Source organism: Jaculus jaculus, chromosome 3 (genome assembly GCF_020740685.1).
Source record: "Jaculus jaculus isolate mJacJac1 chromosome 3, mJacJac1.mat.Y.cur, whole genome shotgun sequence".
Taxonomy (NCBI): domain Eukaryota; kingdom Metazoa; phylum Chordata; class Mammalia; order Rodentia; family Dipodidae; genus Jaculus; species Jaculus jaculus.
In genome coordinates, this window is record NC_059104.1 from 147,430,520 (window position 1) to 147,453,355 (window position 22,836).

Here is a 22,836-nt window from a genome sequence, read left to right on the forward strand (position 1 = left end):
TGGGCTTTGCAGGCGAACACCTTAACAGCTAAGCCATCTCTCCAGCCCCGCTTCTGGCTTTCACAAGAGGTTGGGCATCTGAACTCAGGTACTCTAGAGTTGGACAGCAAGTGCTTTATCCACTGAGCCCTCTCCCCAGCTACCAACTACTGTTAGTGATTCTTGAAACTAAGCCAGTCCCTACTTGAAATAAAAGAAGGCACGTCCATCAAATTTTCAGCTTCTTCTTAGGTATTCTGTTTTGTTTCTGACCATTTCAAAATATTAATATTCTAAGGAAAATCTCATAGAAACTTAATGAGTTTCAACTTATTCTAATACCCATTCCCTACTTGCCAATTAGATGCATGCTATTTACCACTAAAGAGACAATGCTGGGGCTGGAGAGATGGCTTGGCGGTTAAGCGCTTGCCTGTGAAGCCTAAGGACCCCGGTTCAAGGCTCGGTTCCCCAGGTCCCACGTTAGCCAGATGCACAAGGGGGCGCACGCATCTGGAGTTCGTTTGCAGAGGCTGGAAGCCCTGGCGCGCCCATTCTCTCTCTCTCCCTCTATCTGTCTTTCTCTCTGTGTCTGTCGCTCTCAAATAAATAAAAATTAAAAAAAAAAAAAAAAGAGACAATGCTATAGGGTAAGGGTGGGTAGAAAGGTAACTCAGTGAGGAAGTGCTTGCCCAACAGGCACAAGGCCCCAGGTTGGAACCCCAGTATTCAAAACCTAAAAACTAAAAAATAAACAATGTAACAAGAACATCATCTTATGCATGGATATGAAAATAGCCCTACTTTCCCCTGGTGATTTCCTTCCTCCTAGGTTAGAGGTGCCCAGGGCCCTAACAGGGCAGAATGGTGCACATACACAATACACCCCAAACCCCAGCTTCCTCTGGCCATGCCCATACTTCTCTACAAGGCGTCACTCATGCTAATAAGCAACCGTCACAGAGAGGCTATCTCCCCTCAGGAACGAGGGAACTGCCCAGGCAGGAGGCAAAGGGCAAGGAGATGAGCCTCCGCACTAAGAATCTGACCTTGACCATAGAGAGTGCCCCGACAGTATGCAAGAACACAAGGCTACAGCTGATGAAGAAACAGAAATCCCCTTTCACAAACTCACATTATCTAAGGGAAAGGCTCTTTACCCAGAAGTCTGTGCAGGAAGAAACCGGGAAAAATGAATGAAATCTTACTTCTCAAGAGTTGCTTACTCTCTCAAGTTCACGTAGCAAATGTTTATTTGTGCTATGTGCCAGGTACTAAAGGCTATATTGACTCAGGCAACACTAAACAACGAAGAGCCCCAACCAAGAGACAAGAAGCCAGCATTCTCCTCTACACCTATCAGCTAGCATGACTCTGAGCCATGTCACAACCTGGCCAAGATTCTGCCAACAGGATGGAGAGAAAGTGGACTTGCTTCTTTCACATGACTTGCAAAACAGATAAGACTTATGATTTATTAAATATAAACTTTCAAAAAGGAAGGGAAGGGAGAGAGGGAGGGATAAGCTTATTCCCTAAGTAAATTTATATAAGGTGGAAAGGGAAAACCAAAATTGAAAATAGCAAGGAAACTATATAAAGCCAGGTTTTTCTTGTGCAGCTAGCTTTCACAGAACTCAGGGCTTTAGGTTGATTCATTTCCTGTGTTCTTTCTAAGCCCAATAAGCCAGTTAATTTACTACAAAGTAATTCTCAGTTCTCAGCTTGAGAAAAATGGGAAGGCTCCTAAGAGACAACTCCCTCTTCACTGGGCAAAGCCAGTTGTCCTCAAAGGGTGAGTTTGCTGAGTCAAACACAGTGACGGATCATTGAACTCATAGAATGTAGTCTGTTGTTTGATATTCCCTGTAAATGCGGGTAATCATACAGTGTCCTGGAGGCTTTAACCACCTCTGAGCATTGTCCACAGGCAGCTTAGTCCATTAGAGGTCCAGGAGAAACTTCCTAACCTGAGCCAGGTACCGTGGTTGCAGGTAATCGCCCAACTCCTCCTTACTGACCCACACATGCTGGCTCTTCTTCCCAGCCTGGGAAAAGTCTCCAGTTAGCAGCAATGCTTTGAAGAAGAACACTTTAGCTCCAAGGTTACTCTCTGTCCTCATTGCCTGGGGAAACTTGAACTTGTAGTAGCCACAAGGTGCATTTCCTAGGAACTTGGCTTTCATGTTGTTCTCTGAGGTGGGGAGGAAAAGAGAATAGAAAGATAAGGATACACTCACCTGTTTATTCTGACTCCCCTAATCACAAGTGTCTCTGTGAAAACCACTTCCAACACTGAGGTAAAAGTTACCCTAGCAGTGATATGGAAGGCCATTACTGAAAAGAGCCTCACCTGCCCTCAATACACATGCTTCCTAGCCCATGGAGTTCAGACTCCTAGGCCATTCCAAGGGCCCAGCCTGGTACTTTTAGAGTGTACGTCTGTAATACAGTTAACTATTTGGGAGTTACAGCAGCTGGCTTTGGCATTCAGCCAAGAGTCTGACTGTTGATGGAGGACCCAGACATTTGGTATGTAAAAAAGTGGCTATCACATGAAACACAAAAAGGAGCTGTGAGTTGACATTTTTAGGGAGGCAGGACTTTTTGAATCAGGGTTTGCTAAGTAGCTGGCTGGTCTAGAACTCTCTGCATAGTGAAGACTGGCCTCAAACTTTCAACTTTCCCCAGTACAGACTTCTTTTCTTTTGCCTACTTCATCCCTCAAGGGCTGGAATTGCAGGTGTGCACCAGCACAGCCAGGTCAGATTTGACTTCTAGAGAGCACAGAGTATGTACAGTCTATAAAATGACAGTAACCCCAATTCAGTATTACAAAAGACCAAAAATGGAAGAGTAATTACTAAATGGCACCTGAAGAACTAGCTAGCTAAACAGAAAAATAGCTGGAGCCCAGCTTCAGACCTCACACCAAAACTGATGCCGGAGGCCCAAGATTTAGCAGAAATTTCAAATTTTCATAAAGGATTTCTTCACTCTGGATGATGGCTCATGAGCAACTCATGACTTTTTGATTCTTCCTTATTTTAAATTTTTCACTTAAAAAACATAAGAACTATTAGAAAATATGAGATGTCATCTCATGTTATTTTTTAGAGACCTTTTGAAACAAGACATAAATTCAAAACACCCAAAAATAAAAGGTTTTTATTTGTCTAAATAAAAATTAAATATATCTGGACACAGTGGTGCACACCCAGCACTTGGGGAGGCAGAGGTAGGAGGACTGCTGTGAGTTCCAGGTCAGCCTGGGCTAGAGTAAGATCTTACCTCGGCAGGAATGGGGGGAGGAAGAACTAAACCTTTTCACAAGAAAAAGCAAAGCATAAAAAAGTCAAAGATAGCTGGGCATGGTGGCACACATCTTTAATACCAGCACTTGGGAAGCAGAGGTAGGAGGATAACAGTTTTGAGTTTGAGGCCAGCCTGAGACTACATAGTGAACTCCAGGTCAGCCTGGGCTAGAGTGAGACACCCTACCTCAAAGGAAAAAAAAAAACACTCAAAGACGAAATGGGGAACATAAATTGGTCTTGGTGGCACACTTCTATAATCCCAGCACTTGGGGGTAGAGGCAGGAAGCTTAGATGTTCAAAATCCCCCTCAGCTACAGTGAGTTGAAGACCCACCTAGGTTACATGAGATCCAGTCTCAAAAACAATAAAAAAGATGCCGGGTGTGGCGGCGCATGCTTTCAATGTCAGCACTCGGGAGGCAAAAGTAGGAGGACTGCCCTGAGTGCGAGGCCACCCTAAAACTACATAGTTAATTCCAGGTGACCCTGGGCCAGAGTGAGACCCTACCTCAAAAAAACAAAACAAAAAAAAGATAACTTGAAAAATATTTTCAGTATATCCAATAAGATCTTAAGGTATAAAGAAGCACTGAAAAGTGAGGCACAGTGATGCATGCTGAGAGAAGAGAATTACAAGTTCAAAGCCAAACTGGTCTACATAGTAAGTCCACGGTAAGCCTAAGCTACAGTGTAATCGTGTCTCAAAAGAAATGGAAAATATTTATGTTCTTGAATATGCACAAAACATTTCTAAAAGAATACAAAAAAACCTAATGTTTATTGTCTCTGAAAAGTCAAAATTACTTTGTCCACTACATTTTGAGACACTAGTAATTAACATATAAATAAATTGCTATTTTCACTTTTTAAAAAAACACGAGGACTGAAGAGATGACTCAGTGGTTAAAGGCATGTGCTTGCAAAGCCTGACAGCCTAGTTTCAATTTCCCAGTACCCACATAAAGCCAAATGCACTAAGTAGTACATACACATAGAGTTCATTTACAGTAGCAAGAGGTCCTGGTGTGTCCATTCCTTCTCCTCTCTGTCATTCTCTATCTGCTTGCAAATAAATAAATAAAAATAATAAAAAATAAATTTTGGGGGCTGGGAAAATGGCTTAGCAGTTACGGCGTTTGCCTGTGACACCTAAGGACCCTGGTTCGATTCCCCAGGACCCACATAAGCCAGATCCACAAGGGGTGCATGTGTCTGGAGTTTGTTTGCAACTGGTGTGCCCATTCTCTTTCTCTCTGCCTCTTTCTCTCTGTCTCTCTCTCAAATAAATAAATAGTAATTAATTAATTAATCTTAAAAAATTTTAAAAACCCACTACTGGTACTAGATGAGAAAATTTATATACAATGTGAGCTCACATACAATACAAAGCTATGGGTATCTGTGAGTGATAGAATTATACTAGTAAACTTTCTCTATACTTTCTAAATTTATTTCAAAAATGCATTTGTGTATATAATCTAGAAAAGATGGATTAAGATATTACCAACACAAAAAGGATAAAAACAGGGGATGGAGAGATGTCTCAATGGTTAAGACACTTGCTGCAAAGTGTAATGACCTGGGATTGATTCCTTAGTAACCACATAAAGACACACAAAGTGGTACATGCATCTGGAGTTCATTTGCAGTGGTTAGAAGCCCATTTTCTCTCTCTTTCTGTTTGCAAATTAAAAAACAAACTACTCATGGAACTGAAGAGAACTTAGAAGTTTAGGCGCTTGCCTAAGAAGCATAAGGACTGAGGGTCGATTCCCCGGAACCCACATGAGCCAGATGCACATGGTAGCACATATGTCTGTAGTTTGTTTGCAGTGGGTTAGAGGCCCTGGCATGCCCACTCACATTCTGTCTGTCTGTCTGTCTGTCTGTCTCTCTCTCTCTCTCACACACACACACACAAATAAATAAAAATAAAATAAAACTCATTACAAACATAAGAAAGGATTTGAATAAACAGTTCGCAGAATTAAGAAATACAGCCAGTGAACATGTGAAAAGATGGCCAGTCTCGCTAGCAAAGAGTACTGTATGAATTCAACTAACTATAGAAGTGCACATGGAAGATTTCTTTTTTTTTAATATATTTATGTGAGAGAGAGAAAGAGAAAGAGTAAGAGAATGGCACACCAGGACTGCCAGCCACTGCAAACGACCTCCAGATGCATGTGGCCCCTTGTGCATCTGGCTTACGTGGGTCCTGGGGAATTGAACATGGGTCCTTTGGCTTTCCAGGCAAATGCCTTAACACTAAGCCAACTACCCAGCCCCCAAACTGAAGATTTCTTATGTTGGTCCAAGAAAACAAACACTCCCATACACCTCCCCAGAAGACATTAATTGTCACATACTGTCTGCAGGACAAGTGGGCAATGCTTACCAAAAATTTAAGTGTGCATCCCTTTCACTCATTAATTCCACTTGTACAAATCCCATCTTTCAGAATCACTTGAAATGTAGAGCCAATGAGAAAGAAATGTACTTTCTTATTATATATTTATCACATGAACTTTTCTTTGCCATTTTAATGATTTTTATACTTGCTATTTAATAACTGCAATATATATTTGTAATCAGTCAATGTATCTTATTTTATATGCATTGTTACCTATAAACATACCTACTGTCAGTGTGTCTATTCCTTTCATGTTGATTTATGCAAGGGAAGCTCAGTGCTGAGGTTCAGCCTGCTTCCGCACAGCACAGAGGTGGTGGAGCTAAGCAAGCATCTGTCATGGTAGTTTGGTGTGAGGGAAGCTGAGACTATGGACACAAAAGAAATCCTGGCACAAAACCCAGAGGCCCACTCTTTTTTGTTTGTTTGTTTGTTTGTTTTGTTTTTGTTTTTGGAGGTAGGGTCTCACTTTAGCACAGGCTCACCTACAATTCACTATGTAGTCTCAGACTGGCTTCAAACTCACAGCAATCCCCCTACCTCTGCCTCCCGAGTGCTGGAATTAAAGGCGTGCATCACCACACTCAGCTACCAACTCTAGACAGCTGAGACTGACAGCAGCACGTCCCTCCCTGTCCCCCATCCACCAAAGACACATTCCATTCTACTTTGCTGCCTCTTCTACAGGCCAAAGAAGCCCCTGGTGAGACGGTCACGGAGCACACACTGACCTCTGAGGTTTTGTTAGCAGTGCTTCAGCTGTGGCTGGAACACAAAAGTGGCCATGTACCTACACCACCAAATCCATTTATTCAACAAACACTTAGCAAGTGCCCACTATATAAAGGGTACTTTGCTGAGAGCTGAGGTCATGAAGAGGAATGGATTCTATCCAGACCTTCATGGAACTCAAAGTTCCGGTTGGAACTGAAATATACTAACAAACTACTATATATATAAAAACAGTGGTGTAAACCAAAGAGTGCTTTCTCCACTAGAATATAAGCTCCTAGGGAGTAAGAGGAGTGTCCAATTCACCACTGTGACCCCAATGCCAAAGAGGTCTTGGAGAATGGTACGCATACAGAAAATGTTTGTTACATAAGCTGAGTATGATCACATGCAAGAGCTCAGGAGGAGGTAGCCTATCAGGGACAACATGCCTCAAAGCAGAGATCATAAAAGGCCACATTATTCAAGAACACAAAGGCTGTGCTGGGTTAGAACTTGGGAGTAAACATCAGTGCAGTAAGACAGGAGACCAATGAGATCATGACAGAGCAAAAAGGATGCATAGGCGATGCAGGATGATTTGGTTCTTTATGGCAAAGAAAAGAATTCTATGTAAAGAAGTGGTACGAGCTGTGCTTCAGAAGCCACATGTTTACAACACTGAAGGACAGAACACAAAATTGGTAGGAATTTTTTTGACATCTCTAGTATAGGGTTTTTCTTGTTGTTTTCTTTGTTCTTTGCAAGTTTGCTACTCAAGAAATATATGGCAATGTGTATGGAGACATTTTTGGTTGCAAGACTGGGAATGGGAGGTGGGGATAAAGACAGTGCTACTGGCAACTAGTGAGTAAACGCCACAGATGCTCCCGAATCCCAGTGGGCAGAGAGAAGACACTCTCCTGATCCAAGGGAAATCCTTACCTAGATTTTTTTAAACATCAGTGTCTACTACCCTTCCCACTCTACCCGTAAGCTCAGTCTCACACTCAAGCTGTGATGAAGGCTGAGGGATTTAGAAGACAGTGCAGTCACCTGAGAGAGTGGCCAGGGTTCGCTCAGCTGTCCCTCGGAGGGTCTCCCCAGGCTGCCATTCCACTTGAGGCAGAAGCCAAACATCATGGTCTCCAAGCTTCTCTCTGACTAGCAGGACAAGGTTCGTATCTAATTTCCGGTGCAATGAGGTTTGGTCATTCTTTTCATCAGCCTCTACAAGGAAAAGGACAACGGAGGTCAAAAAAGACTGTTATCTGCCAGAATAAAGGTGTCTTAAGTATTAGAAAGCTTTCCTTTAGCCAGGTATGGTAGCACATACCTTTAAACCCAGCATTCAGAAAGCAGAGATAGGAGGGTCACTGCAAGTTCAGACTGAGTTCTAGCTCAGCCTGAGCTAATGAGATCCTACCTCAAAAAAAAAAAAAAAAAAAAATTAATGTTTTCCTTTATGGGAAAACGAAAATCATTGTCCTCAATGAATTTATAGTCAGATTATAACCCTATCCATTGATCTCTACCTCTGATCTCTTTCAGAGCATAACATTCACACTCTCAAGGACACTGAAAGGTAAGTACTGGACACCAAAAGGTGAATGTTTCCAAAGAGAGAAAAAAGAAAAGAAAAGAAATACCCTTAACAATTCAAAAACAAGGGCTGGGGACATAGCTCAGAGGAAAAGTGCTTCACTTGCAAGTGCAAGGCTATGGGTTCAATCCTAGTATCATCCAAAAATGGAGGGGCGGGGAGATTTCACCAGGAAGGTATGTCAGTGGGTAAAGCACTTGCTGCACAAACCTGATGGCCCAAGTTCTGATCCCCAGAACACATGTGAAGCCAACACATAGTGCGAGTGTCTGCAATCCCAGCACATCTGCAGCAAGAAGGGTGGCGAAGACAGGAGAATCTCAAAGCCTGTGGGCCAGGCGGCCTAGCGAATGCAGCAGTGACCAGAGGCCCTGCCCTGCCTTAAAAACAAGGTGAAAGATGAGGACTGTACCTCTAGTTTGTCCTCTGACTTACACATGTGCCCCACGGCACACACATGCCCAAATTCACACACATAATGGGCTGGAGAGACAGCTTAGCAGTTAAGGTGCTTGCCTGCAAAGCCTACGGGCCCATGTTCGACTATCCAGATCCCATGTAAGCCAGATACACAAAGGTGAGGCAAGCACAAGGTCATACATGCCCACTAGGTAGCAAAAGCGTCTGGAGTTCAATTGCAGTGGCTGAAGCCCAGGTGTGTCAATTCTCTCTCTCTGTCTTGCTCTAAAATAAAAAATACTAAAAGCAAAACAAAAAAAAAAAAAAAAAAAAAACGAAGTTCAAACACAACACCTTCACTGGATTTGGATTTAACACTATCACTGATCTAATTAACCCCCACTATCTCTGTTCTTCAGTCTCTATCTGTTTAACAAGGACAATACTCAACTCCCTGCTTTATAAGTGATTTCCAATGAAACATAGGAACTGGACTTCTTTCCTCCCACTCTCTAATCCAGAGTAGGACTTAAACTCAGATTAACAATCACAAAGTTTATCTGAAAAAAACCTATCCCAATTTCACACAAAAACAACACTGGCCTTTTAAAAATTCTATTATGGGCCAGGCATGGTGGCACATGCCTTTAATCCCAGCACTAGGGAGGCAAATGTAGGAGGATCACTGTAAATTCAAGGACATCCTAGACTACATAGTAAATTCCAGGTCAGCCTGGGCTACAGCGAGACCTTACCTTGAAAAAAAAAAAAAAAAAAAAAAAAAAAAAAAATATATATATATATATATATATATATATATATATATATATATATATTATGGTAGTTGTAAGGAATAAGGAAAAGAACTCTGAGGATAGGGATGTGGCTCAGCAGCTAAAGGTGCTTGCTTGCAAAACTTGCCCATGTGGGTTCAATTCCCAAGACACCTATGTAAGCTAGATTCAAAACCTGGCACAAGCATCTGATGTTCATTTGCAGCAGCCAGAGGCCCTGCCATGCATACACACATGCAACAAGTAATATTTTTAATAATTATTTTATTTATTTATATGAGGGGACAGATAGAAATAATGGACATACCAGGGCACTAGCCACTGCAAATGAACTCAAGATACACGCATCTGGCTTTATGTGGGTACTTGGGATTCAAACCTGGGTCATTAGGCTTTGCAGGCAAGCACCTTCACCACTAAGCCATGTCTCCAGCCCAATATTTTTTTTAAAGGAAAACAACTTATTGTCCTGAAAGCTGTTTTGTTACTTGAAATTACTTGTCATTAAAATTCTGAGCAGAGACTAAGCAACTGTCCTTTGTTTGGAGTTCAGAAAATCCCACTGTCGATTCTTGTTGGCTTAGATAGATCACAAACCTGTTACACGAGCACCAAGTTTGAACTGTTGGAATGTTTGCTCCCACATATCTTCCAAATCTTGAACATGCATAATATCTTTTTCATCTTGTTCATCGTCAAAGAGGTCAGTTTTCTTCTTTGCCAGTCTCTGGGCTTCATCCAGAGCACGAAGCTCATGGTCTGAATACAGGCTTTTCTCTGTTTCAATCTAAGAAAATTAAAAGGATCAAAAAGAAAGAAAGAAAAATAATAATAATAAAGCTACAGCACCTTTGATGGGCTGAGAAGCTTGTCACTTAATACCACCAGAAGCAATCAAAAAAGGCCCACTAGCCAGCATGATGGCACACACCTTTAATCCCAGCACTCAGGAGGCAGAGGTAGGAGGACTACTATGTATTTGAGACCAGCCTGAGACTACATAGTGAATTCCAGGTCAGCCTCGGCTAGAGTAAGATGCTACCTCTAAAAACAAAAACAAAAAGAAACAAACAAAAAAAAAAAAGTCCACTAGACTTTTGAGTTATATTTGCCAAGATGTCAGAATGTGATTTGCGGGTCAAGACTGTGACAGAGAACAGGGCTAGACTGGGCTGGGCATTGTGAGCCCACTTCCCACGCTCCACACGTCAGTCTTTGACAGACACCTTACTCACTCACCAAGGACTTTCCATACGGATTTTACAGAAACCCCTTCTTTCTAGAATGTTTTTCCTCACACTTTCTTCCAGGAGATTCCTACTCATCTTTCTGATCTCAACTTAAATATCACTTTCTTGGAGAGGTATTCCTTGACACTTCCCATAAAGTCAAAATTAGACAGCCCTGTGAACACTCTTGAGGTACTTTTTTCCTTTATAGCACTAACCACAGTCCTGCAATTAGTTATGTGATACTCTGGTTACTGGCTGCACCCCTCAGTCTAGTGCACTCCCTGGGAACAAGAGCTATGCTTTCCTTACTACCACACATCTAGCACTTAACACAGACACACAGTATGAGTTACAAACACCTACAGGGTGAATAATGACTACTGGTCAAAGGTGAAGAAATGGAACAAACAGCAGATGTTTATAGCCCTCGTAGCCTAAGATGAAAATAACTCAGATTCTAGAGAACATCCTAACATCTTTTACTCACTATCTGTAGGGGCTTAACACACTAACAGCCACTATGCTGTTTTTTGTTTTTTTTTAAAATTTTTTTATTTATGTATTTGAGAGCGACAGACACAGAGAGAAAGACAGATAGAGGAAGAGAGAGAGAATGGGCGTGCCAGGGCTTCCAGCCTCTGCAAACGAACTCCAGACGCGTGCACCCCCTTGTGCATCTGGCTAACGTGGGACCTGGGGAACCGAGCCTCGAACCGGGGTCCTTAGGCTTCACAGGCAAGCGCTTAACCGCTAAACCATCTCTCCAGCCCTACGCTGTTTTTTTTACCGTTGCCCTTCACAGAAATCATTCTGTAGCAAGACACTTTATCACAGGAATTTTACACATCAGATGTGCTCACTGACTTGTGTGATTTTTTCTTTCCTCTGGCTTTTTGTTTTTTGTGTTTTTCTTGAGACAGGGTCTCATGTGGCCAATGCTGGCCTCAAACTTGTTATGAAGTGGGGATGGATGATTATGAACTTCTATCCTCCTGCCTCCACCTCCTGTGTTGCCAGGATTGCAAGCTCGTACTACCTACGTCTGAACAGTGCACTACTATGGAAAGATCCCAGGGCTTCATGCATACTAGGACAGCACTCTACCAACTACATCCCTGCCCCGCTTTCGTCTTCTTAGCATGCATTACATTACAAAGACTTTCCTCCAGCCTCTGAGCTCCTTGTGCCAAGGAATGAATGTGGAATGAGCAAGGAGGGAAGCGGCTCCAGAATCACCCGAAGCGACAACAAAGGCCAATTGATACACATTAGTTGCTGAACGCCTACTATGCGCCAACCCAACTCAAGAAGGTTAGTTCCACGCTGCAAATTACTGAGGTTCAAAAGAGGTGAAGTAGCTTGTTCAAGGTCACAAGAGTACTGGAGTCAGGATCCAACAGCCTGCGCCCCGCCCTGTTCCGTTCCGTTCCCTCCCACACACACACATCAGCCTGAAACCTATATCTTTTTTACCATATATATATCATACATCATATATATGATATATATATGATAAATATATGTGATATATGATATATATGTATATATACACATACATATATATACACATATAAACACACATACATACATATATATGTATGAACATATATATATACACAAACTTATTGATATTTTTACTAAAAAGTTGCACACATAGACACCCCTCCTCTCTCCCGCCCCAATTCTGCTCTTCGCTGGAGTTACTGGTATTCACTGTGGGGACCGAAAGGCCTCAGCCAGGGACGGGGGAGAGCTGAACCTCAATTCTTCCCACCTGCTGTAGTAGGGTGGCCATCTCCTCCTGCAGTGGGGTGAGAGGCTTGGAGATGAGCGGCGGGCGCTGCAGACACAAGGCGCCCAACAAGCGCCATGGGGACCGGCTGCCGGAGGGCGCGGCCTGAAGGGCCAGGCAGCGGGAACCCAGGCCACCTCCCCATAGCCTGTCGCAACGCCGCCAGCCCCCAGCCCGCACCCCTAACAAAGTAGCCCTCACGGGCGCCGCCATCTTGCTGCCTTCCCACAAGGTAGCGCGGCTCCCGCCGCTCCCATGAGGCCACGCGCGCGGGGGGGGGGTGAGGGCAGAACGAACCATTGCCGTTTGGAGTGGGGGAAGTTCTCACGGTAGACCATGAAAAAAATGGAAGAATTCCCATATCGATAGCTTTATGGAGAACTTAAATTAGAATGCAAATAATTAATACCCCACATAAAGAACAGGCAAGTGACTTTCCGTCCTGTACGCTCCACACACACGCACACACCGGCGCTCGTGGTGCTGGTGCCGTCCCAGCTACTCCAGGCACCGCGGACGGGAGCCGAGTAGGGTCAATTTAAGTCATGCAGGTTTTAAGAGGCGCCAGTTCTCGGCTCCTTCGGGCATGGGCATGGGCTCGGCTCGGGACGACCAGGTAAAGATGAACTGCCCCTTCGAGAACATGGGTACCCTCGGAACTGCGCTCCTGCCCCATGGGTCATTTGGACCCCAAGGACCGCTGAGCCAGCACCTTACCGCGCTTTCTTCTCCGCAGGGCTGTGACGGGTGCCCCAGCTCAGACCATCCACGCGGGCGGGGGCGCCGCGGAAACACCGCGCGCGGCTCCCCAGCCGGAAGCTGCGAAGGAGGCTGGTCCTGGCGCGAGCAGCTTCAGGTGAGGGCAGGGCAGGTGCAGCCCTCTGGAGACCTGCGCCCTGTGATTCTTGCCCGTCAGTCTCCTGGGTCTGAGGACCAGTGAATTCCCGACTTCGGTACTTGCTGTCGGTGGGGGGTCTTCTTTTTAGATGAGTCTTTGGGCCTCCGCGTTGTCATCTAACATGGAGGTGATGCTTAGAGAGGTTGTGAGCGTCTGATGAGGTGAGCTCTGGCACAATGTAACTGCTCAGGGATCATTTGTTAGTTGAATGGCAAGGGTGACCGAGTGCATTTTCTGCTCAGCTCAAGGAGCCGGCATCTTGCTTCATACTAGTACAACTACCTCTTTGTGCATCCTATATAAACATACACTTCACCAACATTTACTGAAAACCTACTAAGTGTTGGGCCCGTGGTAGGCACTGAAAATGCAAAAGATCATTTATTCCCTCAAGTCAAGTCTTCCAAGGAAGACATCTATGCAGAGGTTTTCACCATAATGTGATCAGCAGCATGATGGAGGTAAGAACTGGTTGGAAGTTTGCAAGACTACATCACTCCTGAGGAAATCAGGCAAGACTGTGGAGCACAAAAGTGAATTGAGAGTTCAGGTGGACAAAATGAACAAGGTTCCTGTAAACAAAGGTCGCAGCAGCCTGTGTAAAAGCAGCCAGTTAGAAAGAACATGCTGTGTTGATGTTGTCATGGCCTGTAAGACTACCAAGGCAAGGATCCAAATGTGAAGGACGTGTTTGTCTCCCTGGAGCTTTTATGCTTTTCCCTACTGCCGGCAGTGCGGAGCTGCTAAAGGGTTTTGAACCCAGACTTTATTCGGAGTTTTCACTTACCAATGCCAGGCATTTTTCAAACTGTTGGAGCTATATCCCCAACCAAACAGAAAGTTTTGCCTCAGAGAACTTACATTCCAAAGACTAGGAGGCAGTAGGTAGAAAACAAGTAAAACGCAGAGTGTAACAGTGGGAGGTGGTGGTTCTAGCAGTCCGTCCTTATAGGCCATCTCAAGGATTCTAGCTTTTACTATAAGGGGATAGGAAGCCATGAGAGACAGGGGTACAGAGTTGTGTTTTTGTCTTTTTGAGTAGAGTCTCACTCTAGCCCAGACTGACCTGAAATTCACTATGTAATATCAAGGTGGCCTCACACTGTGCCTCCTACTTCTGCTTCCTGAGTGCTGGGATTAAAGGTGTGTACCACCACACCTTGCTTCAGAGTTGTTCATAGTTGTTATTATTATTATTTGAAACAGGATCCTGCTATCTAGCCTGGTCTGACCTCAAATTCTTGATCCTCCTTCCTTGGCCTCCTGAGCACTGGGATTACAAGTCTATCTACCATGCTAGTAATCTTGCTTACTTTTCAAAGAAAGTCCCTTTGACTATATTTATATACACCATAGGGAGCAAAGATGGAAACTGGGAGAAGGCATTAAAGCACTTAGACTGTTGAGATAATCTAGGCAAAAAATGATGATGCTTCTTCCAGGACGATAGCTATGGTCAGAGTGATCCACGTTTCTGCCATACCAGCAGGATTTGATTTGGATTTTTGTGTTCTTGTTGGAGATCAGGTCTCGTTTTGTAGGCCAACCTGGGCTGAAATACACTATGTAGCCTAGGCTGTCCTTGAACTTGTAGTGATCGTCTTCCCTCAGCTCTCCTGAGTGCTGAGATTACAGGCATGTGCCAACACATCAGGCTAGGAATTTGTTGGTATAAAATGTGAAAAAAAAGAAGCATGAAGAAAGACTTCAAGGTTGAGGGAATGACTGGAAAGATGGAATTGGCATGATTAAGATGGTCAATACTGAAGGAGTTTAGATCTGAGTGGCTAAATTTGAGATGCTTTGCATCTAAATAGAGTTATATCATGGTTAGAGACTTGGGAAATAAGGAAGAAGCAGTAACATAGAACAGGATCCTCAAGACAAGTAGTAAGAAAACCAGGCCAGACGTGGTGGTGCACACCTTTGATCCCAGTACTTGGGAGGCAGAGGTAGGAGGATCATCATGAGTTCAAGGCCACCCTGAGACTACATAGTGAATTCCAGGTCAGCCTGAGCTAGAATGAGACCCTCCCTCAAAAAACACAAAAAATTTTTTAAAAGCAGGCAAGATTTTTTTTTTTTTAAGTGTAGTTCATGGTAGGGAAATCAGTTGTCAGATACAGTAGATTGACAGGCAGGTAACAGGATTATTCTTTGATTTTAATCAAGTGGAGTTAGTAACCTTGAAGAGAGCATTTCTGGTGGAGTGGTAGGAAATAATGTCTGATTGGAGCGAGTTCAAAGAGAATAGAAGACCAGTGTGTAGGGGGGAGGGGATATAGTCAGTTCCTTAAAGGGACTTTGCTGTCAGGGGGATTAGTGGTATGGGCAGCTCTTAAGAGGTTTGGGTTGGACATGATGTTATGCTTTGCTGCTGGGAACCATGGGAAAGAATGATGGTCTGAAGTGGGAACATGCTGGAGCGGTGCCCTTGAGAGGCTAATTCACAAATGGAGCATTACAGCAGGAGAAATGGCAAAGGCCGAGGGCACAGATGTTTGATAGTAGAAGCTGGGAGAAATTCTGATTGCTTCTATTTCTCCTAGAGGTCATCTACTGTCACTGAAGAAACAGGAAGGAGTTGGAGGTTTGAGGAGACAAAAGAAAGTATAGAAGAGTTCTTTAGAAAAATGAAAGGGTAATTGAACTGAGAATGATTGTCAGGCACTGCTGAGGACCTATGATGTTTAAAATCATTAAAATGGAACAGTGGGACCAATATTGGGAAACAGTATCTAGTGGGTAAAAGCCAAGATGCTACTAAGCACCCCCCAGTTCTCCCGACAGCCTCCTACAACAGTATCTTCCCCAAAATGTCAACAACTGGGTTGAGAAGCCCTGGTGCAGAGAAACAAGTCAGCATTGCTCTATGTTTGCACAGGCTCAGAGCCACGAGAGAGATGGAATTAACTAGGGCTGGGGTTTGCCAGGAAAGTGCAATAAACAGGGACAGAGGACTGAAACTAGCTATGGGATTTAGTCCAGTAGAGAGGAGAAGTGAAGGGTGGTGGAGAGCCCGTGGGCTCATCAGACTACAGGCCTGCTGAAGGGCTCCAGCAATGAAGATAGCAAGGAGTGGTGTCCAGGGATGCATGAAGCCACGGTCACGATGGGGCTGCATAGACTGGTAATGGTAGAGGCTGGTGTGGCTGCAGGGAGTAAGTAGTCATGGAAGATAAAGGACAAATGGACAGGAAGGGAGGCTGGTTGTGCTTGGAGAGATCGTGCTGAAATAAACAGCTGTGACAGCGGTAGTGCTAAGGGACCCTGAGCCCCTTGCTGTGGTCTTATATTTTTCTGCATTTATTTGCACTCTGAAAAATTGTATCTGGCTGTAATTAGAAAATGGGTTGCCACTGCATGCCTCCTTCAGGGGTGGGTAGATAAAAAAGCCAGTGCCAGAAAGCCCGTCTTTCCTTCTTAGGTCTTTCTTGGGCAAACCCTTGGTCACTTAGGCATTGAATTTGAAGCATGTTTTGTGTTATTGTTGGCTTGTGTGTATATACTGTGGTGTGAGAGCAGTATGCCAGTGTCACACTCTGTAACTCTTACACCCATTCTTATTTGAGCTGGTGTCTCACTGGTACTGCAACTTGCTCTTGTGACTATCAAGTGACCCTTCATCCCTCTTCCATCCATTCTCCTTTTGAGCTGGAGTTTTCCTGATATTGGAGCTTTCTCTTTTTCACAAGCCTAGCTCTGCTCCCTTTTGTGGGACTGGAGTTACAGGCCATGCCCACCTATTTACCTAAGGTCTGGACACTCACACTCGGGCAGCTTCAGACCCTCTTGTGCCCTCATGCTTATGCAGGATGTACACCAGCTACCTCTCTGCCTGGGAGAATGTTTTGTTTTGTTTTGTGTTTGTGTGTCTGCTGTGTAGCCCAGGATAGCCAGGAACTTTGTATATAGTCCTAGCTGGCCTTGGTTCCCCTGGTTGGGAATATAGATGTAACACCATGCCCAGCTGAACCTGTGAAGTTTAAAGGCCTAATCTTAGCCATACCTTCAATTAAATGGCTCAAGCTCCTAATTTCAAAACAACTGTCTTTCAAAAGGCATTATACTGGTTATACTCAGTCTTCAGTAAACTTAAATTTGTGGACATCCCTCCTCCACACACACACACACACGCACACAGCCAAGTCAACAGAGAAAACTATCTGTAGAGAAGTGATGGCTTTTTTTTTCATTTTTTTTATTTTTATTCATTTATTTATTAGAGACAGATAGTTGGAGGGAGAATGGACACACCAGGGCCTCTAGCCACTGCAAATGAACTCCAGATGCATGTGCCACCATGTGCATCTGGCTTACATGGGACCTGGAGAATTGAACCTGGATCCTTAGGCTTCACGGGCATGCGCTTTAACCACTAAGCCATCTCTCCAGCCCGACATGATGGCTTTTTAAACCTTAAAGTCATCTATAAGACTTGACCACCTTCCTTCTTGACCTGTAGGCTGATAAGCCAAGCACCTTGTTCTATGCCATTTCTAAGATCAGGTCCTCAGTAAAGAATGCACTTTTGGGCTGGAGAGATGGCTTAGCGGTTAAGCGCTTGCCTGTGAAGCCTAAGGACCCCGGTTCGAGGCTCGGTTCCCCAGGTCCCACATTAGCCAGATGCACAAGGGGGCGCATGCGTCTGGAGTTCGTTTGCAGAGGCTGGAAGCCCTGGCGCGCCCATTCTCTCTCTCTCCCTCTATCTGTCTTTCTCTCTGTGTCTGTCGCTCTCAAATAAATAAATAAATAAATAAATAAAATTTAAAAATTAAAAAAAAAAGAATGCACTTTTGTTTCTGAAAACACTCAAAGTAAAGCTGACGGCGGGCGGGGGGGGGGGGGGTTCTTAAAGTATAACCTGGTGAGCAAAGGAATGGTGGGAATGTTTTCTTCAGAGCCAAGAGCTCTTAGTTTTCATTCTGGGTTTGTCTGTACTAACTGATTTTTTTTTGTTGTTGTTGGTTGGTTGGTTTTTGTCTTCTGAAGTTGAGGGGTTTTAGGTTGGGTGGAAAGTGGATTAGACAGAATCTTGCTATGTTTTCTAGGCTGTATTATCCCAGGTTGGCCTTGAATTCACCATATTCCTGCCCCAGCGTCACCACTGCTGAAATCTAACCACCACACTCGGCCTATTTATGTATCTTCTTTTTAAACTGTGTATACATTTTTTTGACTTAAAAGCAAAATAATATCCAGAACAAATTTAAATGAGGTGTTTCTTCTACTTGCAGCATTTACCCTCCCGTTCCAGGACACGAAAGCTCTTTGCAGTGGGCTGGGAGGAAATTTGACGAGATCCCAATCGCACACATTAAAGCATCCTACAACAAGTAAGCAAGAAGAGGGGTATGTAAGAAAGGGAAAGAGGCGATCTGCAGATCCACAGTTTCTTACTAAGCTAAGCAGAATGTAAACCTCAAATACATGCCAACCTCTTAACGAGCTCACCCAGGGCTCCTAGGCACTGCTTCTACGCAGTGTAAGCAGAGAGTTAAAGCCACACACCTGGTGTTCTCACGTGGCGTGCACGCTGGGCGGCCAGGAGTCTCCGAGCCACGTGAAGCATGACCGGCATTAGTGACAACTTTGTAGGTCAGGCCCCATTTGGAAATGGGAACTGAATTTGGTCCCCACAGCACAAGAGACCATAGTCGCTGACTGAGGTGCGCAGCACAGATGAAGTGATTGTCGGCGTCTTCCTTCCCCCTCACAGATTCTGTATCTGTGGCTTTTTACACACCACTGTTTGGGCTGTCTCAGACAGAAGCAACTGTCGCATGCTTCAGTTCAGTGCATCTCATTAGATGTTCAGAGGCGTGAATCAGATGCCCACCATAAGCTCCTGTGTTCTGAATGCTCACTCCCAGCTGGTGGCAACCTGGGAAGTGGAGCTTTGCTGGAGGAGGTGTCTCACTGAGGGAAGACCTTGTTACTTTAGCCCCCAGTTTGCCAGCGCTAGTCGACTCGCTTTCCTGCTGCTGTTTGCCACCTGCTGTGGCAAGAAGGTGATGTCCAGCCTCTGCTCTACCATCTTTCCCCGCCATCATGAAGTTTCCCCTCAAGACTGTAAGCCAAAAAGAAAAAAGCTTTTCTCCCATCAGCCGCTTTTGGTCAGGTACTTTATTCCAGCAAGGAGAACGTAACTTCAAGTTGGCAGAGCTGTGGCCAGGCCAATAAGCAAGTGCCCCAAGCCCAGAGCTGATTCAAGCAGGTCTCCCATACAGTCACCTCTCTTCTTCCTTCCACAATCCCCAGGGAGCAAGTCATTCTTAATTATAATGTAACTTTTTGGAGCTAATGACAATAAGCTTTACTTGTTTAAAATAATCTTTGATCATGAAATCGAATGTCATAAGCATTTAAGTGACCCACTCTGACAATATTACTTATGATGATGGCTTGGGAATTTTTAAGAGTCTTCATCTTTCAAAGGGACATTAAAATATTTCTGTCTGAAGTGATAGTTCTTGGATTTGCTTCAAAACAGTCCATTGGGGCTGGAGAGATGGCTTAGCAGTTACACGTAAGCCAGATGCACAAGGTGGCACATGCATCTGGAGTTTAAAAAAAAACAAAAACAGTCCATTGATGAGGGGAATGGGAATAGGATTTGGAGAGGAAACTGAATGGGGTATGAGTTGTTGGTGACAGGTCCCTAGAAGTTCATATACTATTATTTTCACTGTTGTGGGAGGTATTTGAAATATACTCCAATGTAAAGTATGTTTTAAAAAAAAATGACCTGATGTGAAACATCTGGGTTTGTTTTTTAAGAAAAATGTCAAAGGTTTCACCTCCATTATAAATATTGGCTATAGCCTGGCATGGTGATGCATACCTTTAATCCCAGCATTTGGGAGGCAGAGGTATAGGAAGATCACCATGAGTTCGAGACCACCCTGAGACTACATAGTGAATTCCAGGTCAGCCTGGGCTAAAGTGAGACTCTACCTCAAAAAATAAAACAAATTACCTGATGTGAAACATGTGGGTTGTTTTTAAGAAAAATGTCAAAGGTGTCACCTCCATTATAAATATTGGCCATAGGAAGACAATAGGAGTGAATGTGCCTTTTCTTTGATACTTAACTCACCTCGGATTATGGAGCTCTCTGTAGGTTAAGTGATTAAGGAAGCAAGTGACTTCCTTTATCTTTCTTACTAAGGCTACTAGGGTCACAAACCAGTTTCCTCCCTTCCTCTAATGGTATTGTAGTCAAATACCACTCTTGTTTTTCCAGCACACAGATCCAGGTAGTCTCAGCCACTAACATGCCCTTGGCCCGCACCTCCTGTGGCACAGAGGGCTTTCGGAATGCCAAGAAGGGCACCGGCATTGCAGCGCAGACAGCAGGCATAGCCGCTGCGGCGGTAAGTGCCTGGGCTTTGTGGTATCCTCTGGTGTATTCTGTCTTCTGTGTGAGTGATCATGGAGAATTCTTTTTAAACTAGCCAATCAGAAGCAATGTGGTTTTGCTAGCTCTTGTTAGATGCCCTGACACTGCAGGTGTTTGCAGAGGCCTCTGTAGAAAGGTTGTCTTTTTCCTTTCTCGGCTTCCTGAGAGGTAAGGGACTTGATTAGTTTTCAGACGAAGAACCAGGGTACTGAAGGCCTAGGATTCAAAGTTCCTTCAGTGCTGTCCTTCGGGGAGCATGCTGTAGAGTGAGGACTCATAGCACCTGTTCCAAGGTGGATCCTTCAGGCCTTTCTAGAAGCAAATTGAGCAGGTACTACACTCTACATACTTTAACTCATTGTCACGAGTTTTCACAAGACCTTCAGTATGATCTTCTCTTTCAAGAGCCAAGTGAGGATCAGAGTGTGTGTGATGGGTCCGAGCCAGGCAACCAGTTCAGCCATCTGGCCTCGACCACAGCCTGCGTCCTTCCTCCTCTAAGGCCTTGCACATGTCGGTGCTCTGCCACGCAGAAGCATAAGCTAAAGGAAAACCTTGAGCTAGGCTGGGCTGAGGTGGAGGATCGCCACGAGTCCAGCCTGGGCTACACTGAGACCCTGCCTCAACAAAAGAAAAGAAAAATCAAAATTCTATAAATACCCAGCAGGGGACGTATGGCATGCAGGCGAAACTTGTCAGCATTCATAGTGACTTCTACATGATAGGTTGCAAATAATTTCTAGGTATTTTCCTTATTTCCAAAATGACCCACCTTTGTACCCAGGAGGCATCTTAACTCTCAAGATGCTAAGTCACTCGTTTTAAGTGGGTATTTAGACTCAGCCTTGATGCCCATATAATACCTCATATGGTCTGAAATTCTGCATTTCCTACCTGAAAACACTGAGCGATGTCTAGGAATGTCCACTAGGTGGCAGTGCTGTCCTGGGTTAACCAATCACAGGCCCTTTTGTTCGGTGACTCTCCAAGTTACATGGTCTGGCAGGTGTCCGCCCTCCCTGCACTGTGGCCTGTCTTCTGCCTCCCCATCTGTTTCTACTGGTGCTGTTTCTCTTTTTCTCCCAGAGGCTGGGGTATAGTCATTGTCTCTCAGAGGCACTAACTACTTTCCACTTCTCTCCAGAAGGCTACAGGGAAGGGGGTGACCCACATCCGAGTTGTGGTGAAAGGCCTGGGACCAGGGCGCTGGGTAAGTGACCACAATTACGGAGGTAATGTGCGCGTGTTCTTTAAGGCCAGGTGTGAAGAGAGTGGAGACAGTCCCCTGAGTGGATTTCTGTAGCGGGGGCCAGGGTGCTAGGGGAGTTCAGAGAGGTCCTAGGCACAGTGGGATGCCCTTTAGCATCTCTGTGACTTTACAACAATAATGAGGCACGGAGGTGTGAGTGTGGGTGCTCTGGTAAAAATACTAGAGTTTCAGGGGCAGCCAGCACTCTTCTCAGATTGTAAAGCACAAGGTGGAGGCAGCAGGTGGGACGTGGGAGGAGAAGGGAGTTGAGAATGTGGTTCAGAGGTCTGGGTAGGTGTGACTAGGAGTGGATTAGGATTGTAGATGTCTGCCTGTGAGCCTCCCTGCTCCCCTCCTTCCCGCCCCTCCCGGAGCTCTGTCTGGACATGCTGGGTATCACTCTGGGGACCATGCCGTTCTCCTGTTTCTTCCAGTCTGCCATCAAGGGTCTGACTATGGGAGGCCTGGAGGTGATCTCAATCACAGACAACACCCCCATCCCACACAACGGCTGCCGCCCCAGGAAGGCTCGGAGGCTGTGACGGGAAGGAGGCCTTCACGTGAATCTGACCTCAAGCATCAGCTCCAGCGGGGCCTTGCGACAATGTGCTCACCGTCAGAGCTGTTGGAGCTGGAAGCCGTCCAGCCCTACTTCAGGGGAGCTTCGCCTTTGCCGCCACCTCTGCCCACAGGTGGAGCTTCTCAGCGAGGCTGGGCCTCTCCGACGTGAGAAGAGCCACAGGCAGAGCTGCGGACCCACTCTTGGCCTCTATTCTGTGAAAATAAAAGACTTATCTGTGCCTTGGTAGTAGCTGATTTTGTTTTGTTTTATTTTTGTTGTTGTTCAGTGTTTGTTTGTTTGTTCGTTTTGGTGTGAGAGAATTGGCACACAGGGCCTCTAGCCACTGCAGTAGGACTGCAGACATGTGCACCATCTTGTGCACATGTGTGACTTTGTGAGCTTGCATCACCTTGTGCATCTGGTTAATGTGGGATATGGGGAGTTGAACATGGGTCCTTAGGCTTCGCAGGCAAGCACCTTAGCTGT

At 44.8% G+C, this 22,836-nt stretch overlaps 2 protein-coding genes across 2 annotated transcripts; one reads left to right on the forward strand and one right to left on the reverse strand.

Annotated features, from left to right (window-relative positions):
• Nucleotides 1–1,440: 1,440 nt before the first annotated feature.
• On the reverse strand, nt 1,441–12,467 carry Mrpl46 (mitochondrial ribosomal protein L46). Its single transcript, XM_004658177.2, has 4 exons — nt 12,222–12,467; nt 9,813–10,002; nt 7,476–7,649; nt 1,441–2,173 (listed from the first exon to the last, which is right to left on the reverse strand). The coding sequence occupies exons 1-4, from the start codon at nt 12,450–12,452 to the stop codon at nt 1,923–1,925; spliced, it is 846 nt and encodes a 281-aa protein (XP_004658234.1). The 5' UTR covers nt 12,453–12,467; the 3' UTR covers nt 1,441–1,922.
• A 68-nt stretch (nt 12,468–12,535) lies between these two features.
• Mrps11 (mitochondrial ribosomal protein S11) lies at nt 12,536–22,599 on the forward strand. Its single transcript, XM_045146455.1, has 6 exons — nt 12,536–12,855; nt 12,976–13,095; nt 18,375–18,473; nt 20,384–20,513; nt 21,684–21,749; nt 22,223–22,599. Exons 1-6 carry the CDS (start codon nt 12,785–12,787, stop codon nt 22,328–22,330), a joined length of 594 nt encoding a protein of 197 aa, XP_045002390.1. The 5' UTR covers nt 12,536–12,784; the 3' UTR covers nt 22,331–22,599.
• Nucleotides 22,600–22,836: the final 237 nt, after the last annotated feature.

What these genes read in the sequence shown, in the direction of transcription:
- Mrpl46 (XM_004658177.2), bottom strand. Translation starts at nt 12,452, where the DNA reads ATGGCGGCGCCCGTGAGGGCTACTTTGTTAGGGGTGCGGGCTGGGGGC. An exon ending in TGGCCACCCTACTACAGCAG is followed by an intron (nt 10,003 to 12,221) that starts GTGGGAAGAATT and finishes TAATTTTCTTAG; the next exon opens with ATTGAAACAGAGAAAAGCCT. An exon ending in AACCCTGGCCACTCTCTCAG is followed by an intron (nt 2,174 to 7,475) that starts GTGACTGCACTG and finishes TCCCCACCTCAG; the next exon opens with AGAACAACATGAAAGCCAAG.
- Mrps11 (XM_045146455.1), top strand. Translation starts at nt 12,785, where the DNA reads ATGCAGGTTTTAAGAGGCGCCAGTTCTCGGCTCCTTCGGGCATGGGCA. An exon ending in CCTGGCGCGAGCAGCTTCAG is followed by an intron (nt 13,096 to 18,374) that starts GTGAGGGCAGGG and finishes TTCTACTTGCAG; the next exon opens with CATTTACCCTCCCGTTCCAG. An exon ending in CAGGCATAGCCGCTGCGGCG is followed by an intron (nt 20,514 to 21,683) that starts GTAAGTGCCTGG and finishes ACTTCTCTCCAG; the next exon opens with AAGGCTACAGGGAAGGGGGT.